The 21,346-nt window shown below is 41.1% G+C and overlaps 1 protein-coding gene and 1 pseudogene across 2 annotated transcripts; both read left to right on the top strand.

Annotated features, from left to right (window-relative positions):
• Positions 1 to 710: 710 nt before the first annotated feature.
• Positions 711 to 17,343, top strand: LOC309715647 (uncharacterized protein). Its single transcript, XM_082548923.1, has 3 exons — positions 711 to 2,426; positions 3,507 to 3,523; positions 14,297 to 17,343. Exons 1-3 carry the CDS (start codon positions 754 to 756, stop codon positions 15,985 to 15,987), a joined length of 3,381 nt encoding a protein of 1,126 aa, XP_082405049.1. The 5' UTR covers positions 711 to 753; the 3' UTR covers positions 15,988 to 17,343.
• LOC309715870 (tripartite motif-containing protein 29-like) lies at positions 5,764 to 7,799 on the top strand (annotated as a pseudogene). Its single transcript has one exon. The product of its transcript is annotated as a tripartite motif-containing protein 29-like (transcript).
• Positions 17,344 to 21,346: the final 4,003 nt, after the last annotated feature.

Raw genomic sequence — 21,346 nt, 5'->3', positions numbered from 1 at the left:
AAGTAATTCAGCTGCATCAAGAAAAACTGAGCTGTTTCATCTGTCTGCAACTTGTAAAGGAGCCAGTCACTATTCCCTGTGGGCACATCTACTGCATGAGCTGTATTAAAAACTACTGTAAAAACTAAGTGACTGCCATTATTCATATGTGGTGTGTGTGGCAAAATGAGCTCAAGACAAAGTAGAAATATATTTAAAGGTCATTTATTATTCTTTATTATTATTCTGAACAGATTGCATTCTTAAAAAAAAACAATTAAAACCTTAGAGTGAAAATTATCCTCTAAATAGAGGCTTGTTTTCTTGTTTAAATCAGAATACAAAACTCACATTAACAGTTAGAAAATACAGACAATACTAATTGAATTCATCATTTTCAGTAATAGAACAATAAAACATGAAATAACCCCATAATATACATTGCAAATAAGTAAGGAAAACCAATGGGCTTCAACCTACCAACCAGCCTGCAAGTATTGCACAAAGACTTGAAGCACCTACAAATACATCTTAATCAAAAACATGAAAAGTTTCAGTTTCACACCAATCTGATGACTGCCTCTCCTGGAATGAAGCACACCTTTCTAAGCCCCTCTCTGTTTACAGACTGTTTACCTCAGACGTTAGGCACACCCTCTGTTATCACAGTCATGTGATAAGTGGAAAAACAGGAAATTTCCACACTCAGTGTCTCTATATAAAAGAGACAAGAGCAGCTTTTATCTGGGGAGACGTTACTTACATTGAGGAGACATGGCACAGCGAACGATTCAGCTGGATCAAGAAAAATTGAGCTGTTCCATCTGTCTGCAACTTTTAAAGCATCCAGTCACTATTCCCTGTGGGCACAGCTACTGCATGGACTGTATCAAAAACTACTGGGATGAGAAGGAAACACACAGCTGCCCTCAGTGCAGAGAGATTTTCACACCGCGGCCTGTTCTGGTGAAGAACACCATGTTAGCTGAGTTAGTGGAGGACCTAAAGAAAGTAGAACATCTGACAGCTTCACCTGATCATGCCTATCCTGGACCTGGAGATGTGGCCTGTTCTGGGAGGAAGCGGAAAGCCTCCAAGTCCTGCCTGATGTGTATGGCCTTTTACTGTGAGCATCACCTGCAGCCTCACTACAACGTAGCTCCAATAAAGAGACACAAGATCATTAAAGCCACTTCAAAGCTTCAGGAGAACATCTGCCCTCGCCACGATGAGGTGATGAAGATCTTCTGCCGCACTGATCAGCAGTGTATCTGTTATCTCTGTTTAATGGATGAACACAAAGACCATGTCACAGTGTCAGCTGCAGCAGAAAGAGCTGAGAGGCAGAAAGGGCTTGGAAGAAATCGACAAAAATTTCTTCAAAGAATTCAGGAAAGAGAGAAAGATGTGAAGATGCTTCATGAAAGAGTGGAGGCTATCAATCTTTCTGCTGATAAAGCTTTCAGAGAATGTGATAAGGCTTTCAAAGATTTGATCAGTCTCATTGAGAAAAAAAGCTCTGTAGGGAAGCAGAAGATCAGATCCAAGCAAAAAGCCGAACAGGACAGAGTCAAAGAGCTTCAGGAGAAAATAGAGCAGGAGATCAGAGATCTGAGGAGGAGAGACGCTGAACTGCAGCAGCTCTCACTGACAGAGGATCACCTCCATTTTCTGAAAAACTACTCCTCACTGTCACATCTGAGTGCATCTACAAACGTACCCACTTACAACAATCTTACTCTGCAGTACTTTGAGGATGTGACTGCATCTGTGTCACGGACCAGAGATAAAGTGAAGGCTCTTCTCAGTGATGAATGGCCAAAAATCTCAGTTGGAACGACCAAAGCTGATATTTTACTGCCTCAAGGAGAACCCAAAACCAGAGACGACTTTTTGAAACATTCTTGTCAGATCACTCTCGATCCAAATACAGCACACACACTGTTGTCACTAAGTGACAGCAACAGAAAAGTAACACTGATGAGTAGAAACCAGTCATATCCAAGTCATCCAGACAAATTCCTTGAATGGTGGCAGGTCCTGAGCAGAGAGGGTCTGACTGGACGCTGTTACTGGGAGGTGAAGTGCAACGGGACTGTTGGAGTAGCTGTTGCATACAAGGATATTGGCCGTAGAGGGACCAGAGAGGAATGTGGATTTGGATTGAATGACAAATCCTGGTCATTAACAGTTTCAGGCAGCGGTTATGAATTCAAACACAACAATATTCCCACTCCCATCCCAGGCCCTCTGTCCTCCAGAATAGGAGTATATTTGGATCACAGGGCAGGAACTCTTTCTTTCTACAGCATCACTGAGACCATGAATCGTCTCCACAGAGTCCAGACCAGGTTCACTCAGCCTCTCCATGTTGGACTGTGGCTTCCACAAAGTGCTGGACACACTGCTGAGGTGTGTGAGCTCAAGAAGAGAATAAACATAAAATAGTAAAATTTGATGCCGTGTGCTACTTGTTGAGATGTGTTTATCTATCCTGCACCTGTTAGAGATGAATGCTTATGGATATAAGTGTATTCTTTAATTTCTTTGATTGTGTTGTTTTCAATAGCTATTTGGGTAAAACTGTTTATTTGGCAAAACAATATTCATTTCCTATATAGTTTATATTTAACCAGTTTTGTTGTAAAAAAACTCACATAAATATAAATTCATATGAAAATAACTTCAGTGTATTTAAAATTACAGAAAAAAATAATTATGTATCAGATAAGTTGGAATCAGGGTTATTATGGTTTTTGCAGTTTTAATGTACTTTTTATTTCTATACTTAAGTTGGTGGATTGTAAAATGTTTAATTTCAGTTATGTTTTCATGAACTTTTTTTTTTATTTACTGCTGTTTGTGAAATAAAGTGAGCAATGTACACTAAAGTTTCCTGTTTCAAGAAATAAAATATCACTAACATGATGAATGTAAACTTTGTAAAGAGACATTTAAAATAGAGCATTTAAAAATGTCAAATAATGATGAAATTAAAAAAGTGTAATATTAAAAACATACATAGCTCTACAACACTAATTTAAGTAGGAGGATGTGGATGTTAAAGTTGAATTGGAAAGAAATTTAAATATAACAGACGAGTTGTCCGTTATTAATTAGTAATTCATGTAAATTTTGATGTAGGGGCTTTGGAATTGATTAAGGATTTTACACGTATATTTTGGGATTTTTCAAGGTTACTTCATTTCATAAAAGATTTTCCAAAAGGGATTTAACAGATTTCTGGAACTGATGATCATTTAGATCCATTACTCTATATTAGCCATATGTCTGTATGATATATCAGATGGAAAACTGATATATTTGTTAAGAATTCTGCTCCCTATTGACAATATGGAGAGTTGCCTGCTTAGGTAGGCTGATTTTTTCCATAATGCTCAGTTGGTATTACAGGGCCCAAAGCATGCCAAGAATATATTCACCACACCATTACATCATCGGCACTCTGAACCGTTGATGAAAGGCAGGACTGAGTCATACTTTCATGTTGTTGTATCTGTTATCAGTAACTCCCTGCAGGCAGGTAAAGAGCTACCCAAGAGTGTGAAACTGCAGCACCTGCAAAGCAGATCTTGTCGTGGAGTGATGGCCAGATGAATTAAACCTTAAAGCTCTCCATCCACGTGGAAAAAAAAAATGATGGATTTCTTCAGGCTTTGTGTGTACACAAGTGTGTCCTATTAAAAAAAGATGTTTTTCCTTCCCACTGTTGCCAAACCACTTGCTCATAGGGGGTCTTCTGATTGTTGAGGGTTTCTCTGTTTTCTCCATCTTACAGCAGGGTCTTGCCTTAAAATATAAAGTGCCATGAGGCAACCGTTGTTATTTGGCGTTATATAAATAAAAGTGTAAAGATCTTGGAGGACTGCACAGCAGCATGTCTCGCGTGGCAAACCCCAATGTTATGTTTTTTTATTTGTTATATTTGTAAATGAAAAAAAGATATCTTATAAAAGTTACTTTCAGTTTCACACCAATCCGACTGCTCCCTTTCCTGGAATTAAGCACACCCGTCTATTTACCTCTCTGTTTACAGACTGTTCACCTCAGGCGTTAGGCACACCCTCTCTTATCACAGTCATGTGACAAGTTGAGAAAAAGGAAATATCCATACGCTCTAGCTCAAATAATTAACAAAAATATTTGTTTTTTTCTCTTTTCCTCTTTCTTCCTTTTTTGTGTTTTAAATAAAGAAAATTAAAAACAAAAAGTTGATAAACTTAAGTGTGGAATAATGTGCCCTTCACTCTGACACCAGCAGATATTTTCCAATGCTACTGCCCTCTAGCACCACTGTTCATTGACAGGCCTGAACTTGTCATTGCCCCTGGGTTTGTGTCTCACAGTTTTGTTTAGTTTATTATTATTCTTTGTTATTTAGTTTCTGGGATGAGTCAGTAGTTTTGATTCAGCTGTAGCCATATATATTGATTCCTGTGTTTTGAGTTTTCAGGAGTCTGGATTATTTTTTTTTTAATTATTTTGTTTGTGTTTTAGAGTAATATTTACAGAGTTTGCAGTATTTTTTTCCCAGTTCTGCCGATGTTCTGTCCTTCCCCATTCTGCGTTAATCTTTATTCTCAGTATGATTTTATCTTTTCTTTTTTTTTTAATAAACATTTTCTAAGTTGAGTTCTTTTTAGGTTGTATTTTGAGCTTGGATTCCTGTTTTGATTTTCATCCCATTATGAGCTATTTATTAAATTCTATCATTGTTTAGTTCCAATACTGTTAATATTGGTGATATTTTGTTACTGTCCTCTATATTTACCTTCTCTGGCTGATGTCTAGCTGTTTGGCTGGTTCACAGGATATTTATACCCATGATGACTTCATGTCAGGTCAGTTCAGTTCAGTTCAGTTCAGTTTTATTCACATTTAGTTCAGTCACTATGAGGAAGCACTTGGCAACAGCAGGGAGATAAAACTCCTTTTAGCAGGAGGAAGTTTCCAAGAGAACCAAGTTCTGGGAGGAGCAGCTCTCCACCATGACCAGCTGGGGGTGAGGAGAAAGAAAAGAGAGGAGAGAGACAAGACAAAAGGCAAACTACCGAAGAGAGTTTAATAACTGCTAAGTGTTAAATACAGTAGTGGTGCAGAAACAGAAAAGGAGTCAAAAGAGAGAAGAAGAAATGCTCAGTGCATCATAGGAAACCTCTCTCATTTTAAGGTGTGGAGAAATATGACATGAAGGGTCCCTACACTAGTATAATTCATTTGTAGTTGTTTGCGTTTTATAATGAGGAATGTGTGGCTGTCTACACCTGTGATGGATGCGTCCCTACTGAAACCCAGTTATGATTTCTAGAAAGAACAGCACTTTAAAAAACAGTTTTAATTGTTATTGGGATAACAAAGCATCTTTTAACCATAATACATTTACCTAAACAGAGATGTGAAAGTTGCTTTCTAATAAGTAATTAGGCCTATATTTGTTATTAACATGTTAAATGCTTGACCTGTAATCTGTATATTCCGTATGTTTCAAGCCAGACTTGAAAGAACTCTTCAGCATTAGTGATGTCTCACATCAACTGTTAAGCTTATTCTAAACTTGTATTGGCTCCAGTCTATTCTGCTCCATTCCCAGTATTTAAAATTATATAATGGACACTAAATGTACTAAAATGTTTATTTTTTGACAACTACAAGTCCATTTTTCCTATAAATTTGAGTCAATTTAATATTTCTCTATAAAGGCATAAAGGGATCAATGTTGAATGTTACTAATATTTAGTATTGCTAATTGTATTCCTAGTGAATTCTTGAGTAACAGTTTCCAATGTAAACGTACAATTACAATTCTGTTTTCATCTGAAACACTTTCAGTTTCACACCAATCTGAATACTTCCTTTCCTGGAATGAAGCACACCGTTTTAAGCTCCTCCCTGTTTATAGACTATTTACTTCAGACATTACTGATCTGCCGGTCATGTGATAAGATGCAAAACAAAAAAATTTGCAAAGAATTTCCATCTGCTCAGGTCAGTGTCTCTGCATGAAAATGGCTTTTTTCTGGAAACAGAAAGTAAGACGTCGTTTGAGCGGAGGAGACATGGCGCAGCAAGTAATTGAGCTGTATCGAGAAAAACTGAGGTGTTCCATCTGTCTACAACTTCTAAAGGATCCAGTCACTATTCCCTGTGGGCACAGCTACTGCATGACCTGTATCGAAACTTGCTGGAATGAGAAGGAAACCCACAGCTGTCCTCAGTGCAGGCAGACTTTCAAATCGCAGCCTGTCCTGGTGAAAAACATAATTTTAGGTGAGCTAGTGGAAGATCTAAAAGCAGGACTCACATCTGCTTCATCTGGTCATGCCTATGCTGGACCTGGGGACATGGCCTGTGATTTCTGTTCTGGAAGGAAGCGGAAAGCCTCCAAGTCCTGCCTGGTGTGTATGGTCTCTTATTGTGAGCAGCACCTTCGGCCTCACTACAACATAGCTCCATTAAAGAAACACAAGCTCATCAATGATGCTTCAAAGCTTCAGGAGAACTTCTGCCCTCACCATGATGAGGTGATGAAGATCTTCTGCCGCACTGATCAGCAGTGTATCTGTTATCTCTATTTAATGGATGAACACAAAGACCATGTCACAGTGTCAGCTGCAGCAGAAACAGCTGTGAAACAGAAAGATCTTGAAACAAATCGACAAAATGTCCAACAGAGAATCCAGGACAGAGAGAAAGATGTGAAGGTGCTTCAAGAGGAAGTTGAGGCTATAAGTCTTTCTACTGATAAAGCTTTGAGGCAAAGTGCGAAGATGTTCAAAGATTTGATCAGTCTCATTGAGAAAAAAAAGCTCTGAGGTGAAGCAGAAGATCAGATCCAAGCAAAAATGTGAACAGAACAGAGTCAAAGAGCTTCAGGAGAAAATAGAGCAGGAGATCAGAGATCTGAGGAGGAGAGACACTGAACTGCAGCAGCTCTCACTGACAGAGGATCACCTCCATTTTCTGAAAAACTACTCCTCACTGTCACATCTGAGTGCATCTACAAACGTACCCACCTACAACAATCTTACTCTGCAGTACTTTGAGGATGTGACTGCATCTGTGTCACGGACCAGAGATAAAGTGAAGGCTCTTCTCAGTGATGAATGGCCAAAAATCTCAGTTGGAACGACCAAAGCAGATATTTTACTGCCTCAAGGAGAACCCAAAACCAGAGACGACTTTTTGAAACATTCTTGTCAGATCACTCTCGATCCAAATACAGCACACACACTGTTGTGACTGAGTGACAGCAACAGAAAAGTGACACTGATGAGTAGAAACCAGTCATATCCAAGTCATCCAGACAAATTCCTTGAATGGTGGCAGGTCCTGACTGGACACTGTTACTGGGAGGTGAAGTGCAACGAGACTGTTGGAGTAGCTGTTACATACAAGGATTTCGGCCGTAGAGGGACCAGAGAGGAATGTGGATTTGGATTGAATGACAAATCCTGGTAATTAACAGTTTCAGGCAGCGGTTATGAATTCAAACACAACAACATTTCCACTCCCATCCCAGGCCCTCTGTCCTCAAGAATAGGAGTATATTTGGATCACAGGGCAGGAACTCTTTCTTTCTACAGCATCACTGAGACCATGAATCGTCTCCACAGAGTCCAGACCAGGTTCACTCAGCCTCTCCATGTTGGACTGTGGCTTCCACAAAGTGCTGGACACACTGCTGAGGTGTGTGAGCTCAAGAAGAGAATAAACATAAAATAGTAAAATTTGATGCCGTGTGCTACTTGTTGAGATGTGTTTATCTATCCTGCACCTGTTAGAGATGAATCCTTATGGATATAAGTATATTCTTTAATTCCTTTGATTTTCTTGTTTTCACCAGCTATTCAGGTAAAACTGTTTATTTGGCAAACAATATTCATTTCTTATATATTTTATATTTAACCAGTGTTTTGTTGTAACATTAGCAGAAAAAACTCCCATAAATATAAATTCCTATGAAAATAACTTCAGTGTATTTAAAATTACAGAAAAAAATAATTATGTATCAGATAAGTTGGAATCAGGGTTATTATGGTTTTTGCAGTTTTAATGTACTTTTTATTTCTATACTTAAGTTGGTGGATTGTAAAATGTTTAATTTCAGTTATGTTTTCATGAACTTTTTTTTTTATTTACTGCTGTTTGTGAAATAAAGTGAGCAATGTACACTAAAGTTTCCTGTTCCAAGAAATAAAATATCACTAACATGATGAATGGAGGTTTTTGTAAAGAGACATTTAAAGTGGAGCATTCAACAATTTCAAATAATGATGAAATTTAAAAAAAGTATAACCTTAAAAATGTACATTAGACAATACCAAGCCCAGAGGGTGTTGAGACCAAGACTAGACCAAGACCGAGACCAACACAAAAAAGTCTATAAACTGCAGCCAGATGCTGCTTCGTTTACAGGTGTCAGGCATATTTATGTGTTTTTGCGATGCACTCGCACAGCCCTCCTCACTGCTGTCTACTGTCTCACTCACTTACTGAGAGGACAGACGCACGCTCCACTTGACTGTCACGTCTCTCACCCTCTCTGTTTTTCACATAATGATATTATCCTATATCCTCGCATGTGATTGGCCACAATATGGAAGGATTGGAGCATAGCTGAGCCACTGTGTGAGAGCTGAGCAACGAAAGGAAATTAATTGAGGAGCCGGCTCTCGCTCAATGAGAGTCGACTCTTCTGATTCACTACAAAGCACTCTCTAAGCACGGCTCTTAGAGCTGATGCTTTTGCGTATGACACATCATCGAACGTTACGTTGTGTGTCATGGATACTGTTGACTCCAAATCTCCTTACCACTATTTAGATCTGAGACAGCAAGACCGAGACAGTGAGACCAAGACAAGACAGAGACCAAAGTCCGTCTAGACCAAGACAAGACCAAGACCACATCAAAGTCTCGAGACCAAGACCTGTCTTGAGACATCCAAATCTAACTTTAGGTCTACACTAATTTAAGTGGAAGAATATGGATGTGTCATAATCCTGGGTTTTTTGACCCAGCATTTTGAGTTTTAGCTTATTTTGATGTTTGTGGTTTATGTTTAAGTACTTTAGGTTCTCTAAGTTCATTTCCACTAAACCTAAGTTTCCGTTATAGTTTATTGTTTTTCAGATTCTCCTTGTGTCTTCTGCCCCTGTGTTTAAGTTTCCCTCACCCTTTGTGTTTTATGTTTGTGTGTCTTATGTTGTCAAGGTTGTGTTGTCATGTCTGCATTCCATTCTGCTTCCTGTTTTACTGTGAAAGTCTCTGTCCAGTATGCAGTGTGTCCAGATTTCTTCCCCTTGTCTAGTTAGGTCTGATTTGTCCCAGCTGTGTTTCCACCTGTTCCCCATCCTCTCATTATATTTTTGTGTACTTAAGTCCTCTGTCCTCCTTTGTTCAGTGTCAGGTCATCTGTGGTTTTTTGTGCCATGTCTCCATGGTCCAGGTCTCTTTGTATCTATACCAAGTTTCATATTTATTTATTTTCCCCCAGTTTCGGTTGTTGTTTATTCTCGTCTTTTTTTGCCTTGTGCATTACTTTGTGTTTCTCCATCAGCCGCTTTAAACAGCTCACTTTTTGTTAACTCAAGTTATGTTCCATGTTCCATTTTGTTTGCTCTTGGGTCTACTATTCATACTTCACACAGTCAGCTACTCAGCTAGACTGTAACAAGTGGTGCAGGAACAAAAAGAGAGTGAACAGAGTGAAGAAGAAATGCTCAGTGCATCATAGGAAACCTCCCTAATTTTAAGGTGTGGAGAAATATGACATGAAGGGTCCCTACACAAGTATAATTCATTTGTAGTTGTTTGCGTTTTATAATTAGAAATTCACATGCAATACTAGGTCTGCGGCGCTGCTGGAGACCATGCGATCGGACAAGGTGTTTGCTGTCAGTCCCACTTCGACAATCTGATGTGAAACCTGCGCTGCCAGTATTTAGTTGGACTCTGCTCTTGAACATCCGCTCCATCGCAAACAAATCCTTCTCTCTGAATAAGCTCTTCACAGAAACCCCCCCCCCTTCCCCCCTCCCTGTTTTTTTTCTGTTTCTCACTGAAACATGGCAGAGGGATGGCAAGTTTATTCACCTAAACAAACTGCGCCCTGCTGGCTGCTCTTACTTGGGCGCCTCCCATTTACGTCACCGTGGTGGAGGACTTGCTGTTGTCTTTAAGGACAGTTACACATGCAGAGATATGCAAACTAAAAAACTGTTCTTCTTTTGAGTCAAAAAAATTAAGGTTGGCTCTACGAACATATTTTATCTTTGACAGTTTGACATGACAGTTTCAGTCTATCGCCCTCCTGTCTCTGCTGCTGTGTTCTTAAAGGATTTTACGAACTTCTAATCTTCTATTATCCAGCTGGAGAAAGTTTTGATTCTTGGGGATTTTAACATTCATATTGATGATGCCTCATCAAACTCTGCAGCAGAACTTTTATCTGTATCCAATTCTTTTGACTTTGTCCAACATGTCTCTGGTCCAACCCATTTAAAAGGCCATACCTTGGAACTTGTCTTTTCCTTGGGCCTCAACATTGGCAACGTGTTTGTCGAGCATGCACTTTTGAGTGATCATAATTGTCTTTTTTGAACTCAACTTTAGTTCTAAACAAACACCTTGGAAGTTAAAAACTCAGACGCATAATAACTGAGACTACTGCTGGGAGGTTCTCCATCATATTTGACAGTTCTCTACTTTTTACTGGAAATGATGTAAATATTCTTATTCAGTCATATAGATGTTGTAAAGACTCACCTTTCAGTGCACTCACTTCACCAGATGCACCTAGTTTCTTTTCCTCACCTTTGATTGGGTGTGGTGCTTGCCCTTAATTGCACTCACCTGTAACCAGTTATATAAGGACTGCATTCACCTACAGCTAACTCCTTCTTCACTCCCTCATGGGGCGGCAGCTGAGGTGAGTTTCTGTTAGAGTTTCCTGAGTTCATGTATTATGAGTTACTGAATGACTTAAATCACACTTTATTTCCTTTCAGAGTTAGCAGTCCATGTGCGTCTTTCCTTTTAGAATAGAAGAATAGAATAATCCTTTAATTGTCCCACAAGGGGAAATTTGGTTGTAACAGCAGCCAAAAAGACACATATACAACAAACAGGACACAGAACAGAAACATACACAATTTTTCTTACATATTTACATTAAGGACAATGATTACTATAAACAGAGTACTGTACAGTTATCAAATTAAATAAAAATAACTACAGATAAGAGGCAAACCAGGTTATAGTGCGAATCAGTTGATTAAATTGTTGCAGTTACAGTGCAGATGTAAACATCTGTGTTTGTTGGGGGCAGTTCTGATTGTACAGTCTGACAGCTGCAGGGAGGAAGGACCTGCGGAAACGCTCCTTCATGCATCGAGGATGCAGCAGTCTGTCACTGAAGGAGCTCTGCAGTTCAGCAACATTTACATGCATGGGGTGGGAGACTCTGTCCATCAGAGATGTTATTTTGGCCAGAGTCCTTCTGTCTCCCACCACCTGCACTGGGTCCAGGGTGCCTCGCAGAACAGAGCTGGCCTTCCTGATGAGTTTATCCAACCTCTTCCTCTCAGCTGCCGATAAACTGCTGCTCCAACATACCACACTGTGAAAAATGACAGATGCCACCACAGAGTCATAGAAGGTCTTTAAAAGCGCTCCCTGTACTCCAAATGACCTCAGCCGCCTCAGCAGGTAGAGTCTGCTCTGACCCTTCCTGTAGAGAGCATCAGTGTTGTGACTCCAGTCCAGTTTATTATTCAGGTACCTATAAGAGTCCACTATCTCAATGTCCACTCCCTGGCTGTTCACTGGTGTCAGTGTGGTGTGTCTGCGTCTTCTCGCTCGTAGACCGCGAAGGCCGGGTACTCTGAAGTGTGCGGCCCCTGAATTGGGACACAGCTCGAGTCTTGTTAGACTTTACCTCAGCCCTTGACACAGTTGATCATACCATCCTGATAAACTGACTGATAGACCTGGTTGGGATGTCTGGCTCTGTTCTAGACTGGTTTTCATCCTACATGTCATGTCGGAATCTACAGAGCTGCTGTGTGGAGTTCCTCAGGGCTCCGTGCTGGGACTTATTCTGTTTTTAATATACATTCTTCCTTTAAGCCAGATAATACGGCAGTTTCCTGATGTATCTTATCATCTTTTTGCTGATGATATTCAGCTATACTACTCATTTAAGCCTTCTGAAGTTCATAACCTCTCCGCTCTGACTGTTTAACCAACATTAAATAATGGTTGAACAATAATTCCTTACAGCTAAACCCAGAGAAAACAGAAACTTTGATTATTGCACCAGACAGTGCAATAACTGATATTAAACAGTGATTAGGTGATTTAGGTTCCTTATAGAAGCATAACCTTAGAAATCTAGGTGTTATTTTTGATTAAGCTTTTTCTTTGGAGGGACATTTAAATCAGTAAGAACCTGCTTTTTCCACTTGAGGAACATTTCCAAACTTAGATCCATCGTGTCAACAAGTGAACTTGAGATCATAATTCCGTACTTTTGTCTCTACAAGACTTGACTACTGTAACAGCCTGTTTACTTGTCTAAACGAGAAAGGGCTAGCTCGTCTACAGGTTGTTCAAAACTCTGCAGGGAGGCTACTGACCTGCTCGAACAAGGGAGCTCATATGACCCCTGTTTTAAAGTCGCTGGTCGAACCAGTCAGATTTAGGTTCCATTTTAAAATTATAGTTTGAACTTTTAGAGCATTACAGGGACAGACCCCTTCCAATATTGCTGATTTGATTCGTACACATACCTCTTCTCGTAACCTGAGGTCATCTAATCAAAACCTTTTAGTGGTCCCCCACACTCATTTTAGAACTTGAGGGGACCGATCTTTCCAAGCTGTTGCATCCAGACTGTGGAATGCACTTCCTCTATTTTTATGATGTCTGGACTCTGTGGAGACCTTCAAAAAGCTTTATATAGACCATGGTTTTTATGATGTATTTATGAGTGTATTGTGTTTTCTTACCTTTCTTGTAAAGCACTTTGTGACCATGTCTGTGAAAGGTGCTATATAAATTAACTTTACTTACTTACATCATGTCAATCTTACAAAGAAATGTGTGGCTGTCTACGCCTGTGATCGATACGTCCCTTGTGAAACCCAGTTATGATTCCTAGAAAGGACAGCACTTTAAAAAAAAAAACAAAACAACAAACAGTTTTAATTGTTACTGGGATAACAAAGAATTAAGGTTGAATGTTACTAATATTTAGTATTACTAATCCAGTCCTTCTGAATTGTCCAGTAACAGTTTCCACTGTAAACATTCGATTACATTTCTGTTTTTATCTGAAACACTTTCAGTTTCACATCAATCTGAATACTCCCTTTCCTGGAATGAAGCACACCTTTCTAAGCTCCTCCCAGACTACTGATCTGCCAGTCGTGTAATAAGACGCAAAACAGAAAATTTCCATATGCTTTAGATCAGTGTCTTTGCATCAAGGAGACAAAAACAAGTTTTATCTTGAAACAGAAAGTAAGACGTCGTTTGAGGGCAGGAGAAATGGTGCAGCAAGTAATTGAACTGCATCGAGAAAAACTGAGCTGTTCCATCTGTCAGGAACTACTAAATCCAGTCACTATTCCCTGTGCGCACAGCTATTGCATGAGCTCTATTAAAACCTACTATAAAAACTAAAGTAAAATAGCAAAAACTACTATAAAAACTAATTGACTGCCATTATTCATATGTGGTGTCTGGTAAAATGAGCTCAGGACAAAGCACAAAATATATTTAAAGGTCCTTTATTATTCTTTGTTATTCTGAACAAATTGAATTCTTAAAAAAAACAATTAAAACCTTACAGTGAAAATTATCCTCTATATGAGTCCATCAACAGTTAGAGTGGGGTGGTTTCCTGTTTAAATAAAAATACATAACTCACATTAACTAGCAGAAAACTCACAACCCTTATACTTATTAGATAGAAAATATACACAATACCCACTAACAAATGCACAGCTGAAATGGTGAGAACAGTACTGTATCAAATTACAAGACCAGTCTGTCTAGGCCCTTTCCTGGAATAAAGCACACGTGTCTAAGCCCCACTCAGTTTATATACTGCTCACTCAGACATTAGTCACACCCTACGCTCAGGTCAGTGTCTACATCAAAGAAACGAAAGCAGCTTTTATCTGGTAACTGAAAGTGAGATGTCACAGACTTCCCTCAAAAGGACCTTGAGTTCAAATTTCAGTGCATATTTGCATCCGGTAAAAGAAAGGAAATCTTTTACAGTCGTGGTGAGGAGACATGGCGCAGCAACTGATTCAGCTGGATCAAGACAAACTGAGCTGTTCCATCTGTCTGCAGCTTCTAAAGGATCCAGTCACTATTCCCTGTGGGCACAACTACTGCATGGACTGCATCAGAAAGTGCTGGGATGAGAAGGAAGTACACAGCTGCCCTCAGTGCAGGCAGATTTTCACACTGAAACCTGACCTGGTGAAAAACAGCATGCTTGCTGAGTTAGTGGAAGACGTAAAGAAAGCAGGACTTCCAGCTGCTTCACCTGATCATGCCTTTGCTGGACCTGGAGATGTGGCCTGTGATTTCTGTTCTGTGAGGAAGCGGAAAGCCTCAAAGTCCTGCCTGGTGTGTATGGCCTCTTATTGTGAGCAGCACCTGCAGCCTCACTACAACGTAGCTCCAATAAAGAAACACAAACTCATCAAAGCCACTTCAAAGCTTCAGGAGAACATCTGCCCTCGCCACGATGAGGTGATGAAGATCTTCTGCCGCACTGATCAGCAGTGTATCTGTTATCTCTGTTTAATGGATGAACACAAAGACCATGTCACAGTGTCAGCTGCAGCAGAAAGAGCTGAGAGGCAGAAAGGGCTTGGAAGAAATCGACAAAAATTTCTTCAAAGAGTTCAGGACGGAGAGAAAGATGTGAAGGCGCTTCATGAAAGAGTGGAGGCTATCAATCTTTCTGCTGATAAAGCGTTAATGCAAACTGAGAAGATGTTCAAAGACTTGATCAGTCTTATTCAGAAAAAAAGCTCTGAGGTGAAGCAGAAGATCAGGTCCAAGCAAACATTTGAACAGAACAGAGTCAAAGAGCTTCAGGAGAAAATAGAGCAGGAGATCAGAGATCTGAGGAGGAGAGACGCTAAACTGCAGCAGCTCTCACTGACAGAGGATCACCTCCATTTTCTGAAAAACTACTCCTCACTGTCACATCTGAGTGCATCTACAAACGTACCCACCTACAACAATGTTACTCTGCAGTACTTTGAGGATGTGACTGCATCTGTGTCACGGACCAGAGATAAAGTGAAGGCTCTTCTCAGTGATGAGTGGTCAAAAATCTCAGTTGGAACGACCAAAGCAGATATTTTACTGCCTCAAGGAGAACCCAAAACCAGACACGACTTTTTGAAACATTCTTGTCAGATCACTCTCGATCCAAATACAGCACACACACTGTTGTCACTGAGTGACAGCAACAGAAAAGTAACACTGATGAGTAGAAACCAGTCATATCCAAGTCATCCAGACAAATTCCTTGATTGCCGGCAGGTCCTGAGCAGAGAGGGTCTGACTGGACACTGTTACTGGGAGGTGAAGTGCAACGGGACTGTTGGAGTAGCTGTTGCATACAAGGATATTGGCCGTAGAGGGACCAGAGAGGAATGTGGATTTGGATTGAATGACAAATCCTGGTCATTAACAGTTTCAGGCAGCGGTTATGAATTCAAACACAACAATATTCCCACTCCCATCCCAGGCCCCCTGTCCTCCAGAATAGGAGTATATTTGGATCACAGGGCAGGAACTCTTTCTTTCTACAGCATCACTGAGACCATGAATCTCCTCCACAGAGTCCAGACCAGGTTCACTCAGCCTCTCTATGTTGGACTGTGGCTTCCACAAAGTGCTGGACACACTGCTGAGGTGTGGGGGCTCAAGAAGAGAATAAACATAAAATAGTGAAATTTGATGCCATGTGCTACTTGTTGAGATGTGTTTATCTATCCTGCACCTGTTAGAGATGAATCCTTATGGATATAAGTGTGTTCTTTAATTTCTTTGATTGTGTTGTTTTCAATAGCTATTTGGGTAAAACTGTTTATTTGGCAAAACAATATTCATTTAACCACTGTTTTGTTGTAACATTAGCAAAAAAACAAAGTCATATAAAAATAACTGCAGTATATTTAAAATTAGAGAAAAAAGTAATTATGTATCAGATATGTTGGAATCAGGGTTATTATATCTTGATGCATGCTCAATCATCCAGGTAAGGAAATCCTAAAAAGCTGATTCTGTTTATCTGGACATAACGTTTTCAGTAGGAGAAATGCTCATGACAATTTGCATATTATTGATAAAGAAACTGACCTCACATACTATTATTCATTCAGTGGGCTAGTTTCAGTTATTGTGAATATGTACTGTTTATAAGGTCGGGGGAAACTGCAGTCAGCTGAGACTGAAGAAGTCACTTGGATAACTGATGTAATGTTTCTCCCACTGGAAACGTTTAGATGAACAGAATATATTTTTTGGCACTTTTATTATAATTGTTGCTTCTATTTTTGTTTTTTAAATTTCTATACTTAAGTTGGTGGATTGTAAAATGTTTAATTTCAGTTATGTTTTCATGAACCTTTTTTTATTTACTGCTGTTTGTGAAATAAAGTGAGCAATGTACACTAAACTTTCTTGTTTCAAGAAATAAAATATCACTAACATGATGAATGGAACCTTTTGTTAAGAGACATTTACAGTAGAGCATTAATGATGAAATTAAAAAAGTAAAATCTTAAAAAATGTCACGGCTGCCGGGGCGAGCCGTGTGGTGTTGGTGGAAAAGGACCCAAAATGCAGGCAAAAGACTGATATGAGTGAATGTTCATTTACAAAGTGGCAAGGGGAGAAAAAGAGGCAATGAGCTACTGAAGAAACCTAAACTGGGAAAACTAAAGAGCAAACCTTAAATCATAATGAAACTGGGTGAAGGGCAGAGAGACACAGACCAAAAAACAAAACACCATGAAACAGAGACGAGCCGACAAAGAGCGCACACACACACACGGTTATCAGGCAATGACACACAGATGATCCTAATTCACAAGATGACGGGAGGATACAAGCTGAACACAGTGATAACAGACACAGACCTTCAAAGTAAAACAGGAAATTCATAAAACAAACTCATGGACACGAAGGGGGACGACACGGGAAATAAACCTTAGGACTGGAAACCCTGAGAATGAAACCTACATACTAATAACCATGAAGAAATTAACATCAAATCTGATAAAACATAATGACAAAGGCAAAACGCTGGGTCAACCCAGCACCATGACAAAAACGTACATACTGTAGGTCTATACTAATTTAAGTAGGAGTATAACAGATGAAAAATGTTTTCATAATAAGGCAAAATTTAAAGCAGGAAGTAAACTAGCAAAGTGAAAATAAAAATGAGATATTTCAATATACCCATTATTATTATTTCAAGATATGATGAAGATGGCGCCGGTGAGGTCGGCTGCCGTCACGACTGCTCCGACCACTTTTTCTTTGTCTTTGTTTTTTAAGTTAGTTTTCAGCGTTTCTAAATCGGCAAAATCATCACCATTGGGTACATTAGGTATGACAGTGACACTCTTGTTTCTATTGGTATACAATGTACTCACAATTCGAAGTTTTTAACTCCGGATCCGAGCTGGCCGAGTGAGATCTCGAGGGAGAACAAAGGGAAGCGGCGGCGGCCTAGAGGGAAGCGAGCCGGCGTCAGGAACAGGCTGAGAGCTCGTGCACACCGCATACCTCTGCCTAGCATCCTGCTCGCCAACGTCCAGTCACTGGAGAACAAGCTTGACGACCTCAGGGCCAGGATAAAGTTCCAGAGAGACATTCGGGACTGCAATCTCCTCTGCTTCACCGAGACATGGCTGAACCCAGCGGTGCCGGACCACGCCATCCAGCCGGCCGAGTTCTTCTCGGTTCACTGCATGGACAGGACACGGGACTCGGGGAAGTCAAGGGGAGGCGGCGTGTGTTTAATGGTGAACAACAACTGGTGCAACAGTGCGAACGTTGTTCCTCTCACACGCTCCTGCACACCAAATCTGGAACTACTGTCCATCATGTGTCGTCCTTTTTATCTACCTCGGGAATTTACATCGGTCATTGTAAGTGCCGTTTATATTCCACCACAAGCGGACACGGTCACCGCCTTATGCGAGCTGCATGAGGCACTCACACAGCACCAGACACAACACCGGGACGCTGCGCTTATTGTGACGGGGGACTTTAATAGCGCCAACCTCAAACGCGCAGCGCCGAACTTTTATCAACACATCACCTGCCCCACCAGGGGTGAAAGGACACTGGACCACTGCTACACTACGGTCAAGGACGGCTACAAGGCACAATCCCGCCCTCCGTTTGGCAAATCTGATCACGCCGCCATCTTCCTCATGCCAAAATATAAACAAAGGCTGAAACAGGAAGTTCCGGTTCAGAGGAAGGTCGCGCGCTGGACGGATCAATCGGTGGCCGCGTTACAGGACGCACTCGATGATGCAGACTGGGGCATGTTCAGAAACAGCTCCGACGATGACGTCAACGTGTTTACGGAAGCGGTTGTGGGATTCATCGGGAAACTAGCGGATGATACCGTGGAGACAAAGACTATCACAACGTTTCCCAACCAGAAGCCGTGGGTGGATAAAACCATCCGCGACGCTCTGAGATCCCGCACCGCTGCCTACAACACGGGACTCACGACGGGGGACATGGACCCGTACAAAGCCGCGTCATATAACGTGCGGAGGGCGGTGAAAGAGGCGAAGCAGCGCTACGGGAGGAAACTAGAGTCACAACTCCAACAGAGTGACTCTAGGAGCCTGTGGCGGGGACTAAGGACAATAACGGACTATAAAGCACCAACAACCGGTATGACGAACGCGGCCGTGACTCTGGCAGACGAGCTGAACACTTTCTATGCTCGCTTCGAGGCTGCAACTAAGGTCTCCAACAATGCTAGTGTTAGCGGCGCTAACGGCTGCAGACAGGAAGATACTGCCAGCACCGGAAACGTGCTCGTCATCTCCGAGCATGAAGTAAGGAGAGCCTTCAAAAGAGTGAACACCAGGAAAGCAGCAGGACCAGACGGCATCCCAGGTCGTATCCTAAGAGACTGCGCATACCAGCTAGCTCCTGTGTTCACTGAGATATTCAACATCTCTTTATCTCAGTCGGTGATCCCCACATGCTTCAAAGAGTCCATCATTGTTCCTGTCCCGAAGAAACCCCACCCTGCTTCTCTCAATGACTATCGCCCTGTAGCCCTCACCTCAGTAGTGATGAAGTGCTTTGAACGCCTGGTCAGAGACTTCATCATTTCTTCACTACCAGACACACTGGACCCACTACAGTTCGCTTACCGTCCAAATCGTTCCACAGACGATGCCATCTCTCATCTCCTCCACACATCACTCACTCACTTGGACACTAGAAGGGGGAATTATGTTAAAATGCTCTTCATAGACTACAGCTCTGCATTTAATACCATAATTCCCGCCACACTCACCACCAAGCTGGAGCATCTGGGACTCAGCTCATCTATGTGTCAGTGGATCTCCAACTTCCTAACTGGCAGACCACAGGCAGTAAGGATGGGCGGACATGTCTCAGCCTCCACCACTCTCAGCACTGGAGCCCCCCAGGGGTGTGTTCTGAGCCCCCTGCTGTACTCTTTGTACACATATGACTGTGTGGCCACTACCAGCTCCACCACCATCATCAAGTTTGCTGACGACACCGTCGTGGTGGGCCTGATCTCTGATAACAACGAGACGGCCTACCTGAAGGAGATTAGGAATCTGGAGAACTGGTGCCAGAGGAACAACCTCCTTCTAAACGTCAGTAAGACAAAGGAGCTGATAGTGGACTTCAGCACTAAGCAGGAGAGGAACTACCAGACCCCCGTCATCAACGAGTGCCCAGTGGAGAGAGTGGACAGCTTCAAATACCTCGGAGTTCACATCACGCAGGACCTGTCATGGTCCTGTCACATCAACACCGTGGTGAAAAAGGCCCGACAGCGTCTCTACCACCTCAGACGCTTGAGAGACTTCCAACTGCCCTCCAAGGTGCTCAGGAACTTTTACTCATGCACCATAGAGAGCATCCTGGCGGGAAACATCTTAACCTGGTTCGGGAACAGCACCATGCAGGACAGACGAGCTCTACAGAGGGTTGTGCGGTCAGCTGAGCGCACCATCCGCTCCGAGCTCCCTGACCTGCACTCAATCTACAGCAGGCGGTGCCGGACCAAGGCCAGGAAGATCGTGAAGGACCTCAGCCATCCCAACAACAGACTGTTCTCTCTGCTGAGGTCAGGAAAGCGATTCCGCTCCCTGAAGACCAACACAGAGAGACTGAGGAGGAGCTTCTTCCCGCAGGCGATACGGTCTCTCAATCACACCACCACACAGTACTGACCCACACATATGGTTCTTACACACACACACTGGACTTTCTGGACATTGTTTTTGCACACATTGTTTTTTTGCACAACACTGGTCACTATATTTTTCATTTCCGGTTAATACTTGTACAGCTGCTGTTATTGTGTATATATTTATTTATATTTAGATTTCTTCATACATTCTTATATAGTTCTATATTGTGTATTTTGTTGTACAGTTATTTTATTTTCAACTTTAATTTATATATTTATCTTTATCTTATTCTTCCCAGTTAAATTTACCCTTCATTCTAATTTGTGTTGTACAGTTATTTCATTTTTAACCTTAATTTATATTTTATTCCTTCTTAGTTAAATTTACCCTTTTTAATTTTTCATATTTATTTCCTATCTTATTCATAGCCTTTTCCTTTTTTGTTTTCTTTAGGTCACGAGCAGTTGTCCAAGCATTTCACTACATATCGTACTGTGTATGACTGTGTACGTGACAAATAAAATTTGAATTTGAAAATTTGAATTTGGTAATTTTGCTGTAGGGGCTTTGGATTGAGGATTTTACACTTATATTTTGGGATTTTCCAAGGTTACTTCATTTCTGGAATGATTTTCAAAAAACAAATTTAACAGCTTTTGGGAACTGATGATCATTTAGATCCATTACTCTATACTAGCCATATGTCTGTATGATATACCAGATGGAAACTGATACATTTGTCCAGAATTCTGCTCCATTTTGCTCCATATTGACAATATGGAGAGTTTCCTGCTTAGGTATGTTAAGGGGTTTAAATAATGCTCAGTTGGTACTACAGGGCCCAAAGTGTGCCGAGAACATAATCACCA

The sequence above is a fragment of the Aulonocara stuartgranti genome (assembly GCF_965226115.1).
Source record: "Aulonocara stuartgranti genome assembly, chromosome: 10".
Taxonomy (NCBI): Eukaryota; Metazoa; Chordata; class Actinopteri; order Cichliformes; family Cichlidae; genus Aulonocara; species Aulonocara stuartgranti.
The sequence above is the reverse complement of the archived record's forward strand: the minus strand, read 5'-3'. Positions and strand labels throughout refer to the sequence as shown.

What these genes read in the sequence shown, in the direction of transcription:
- LOC309715647 (XM_082548923.1), top strand. Translation starts at nt 754, where the DNA reads ATGGCACAGCGAACGATTCAGCTGGATCAAGAAAAATTGAGCTGTTCC.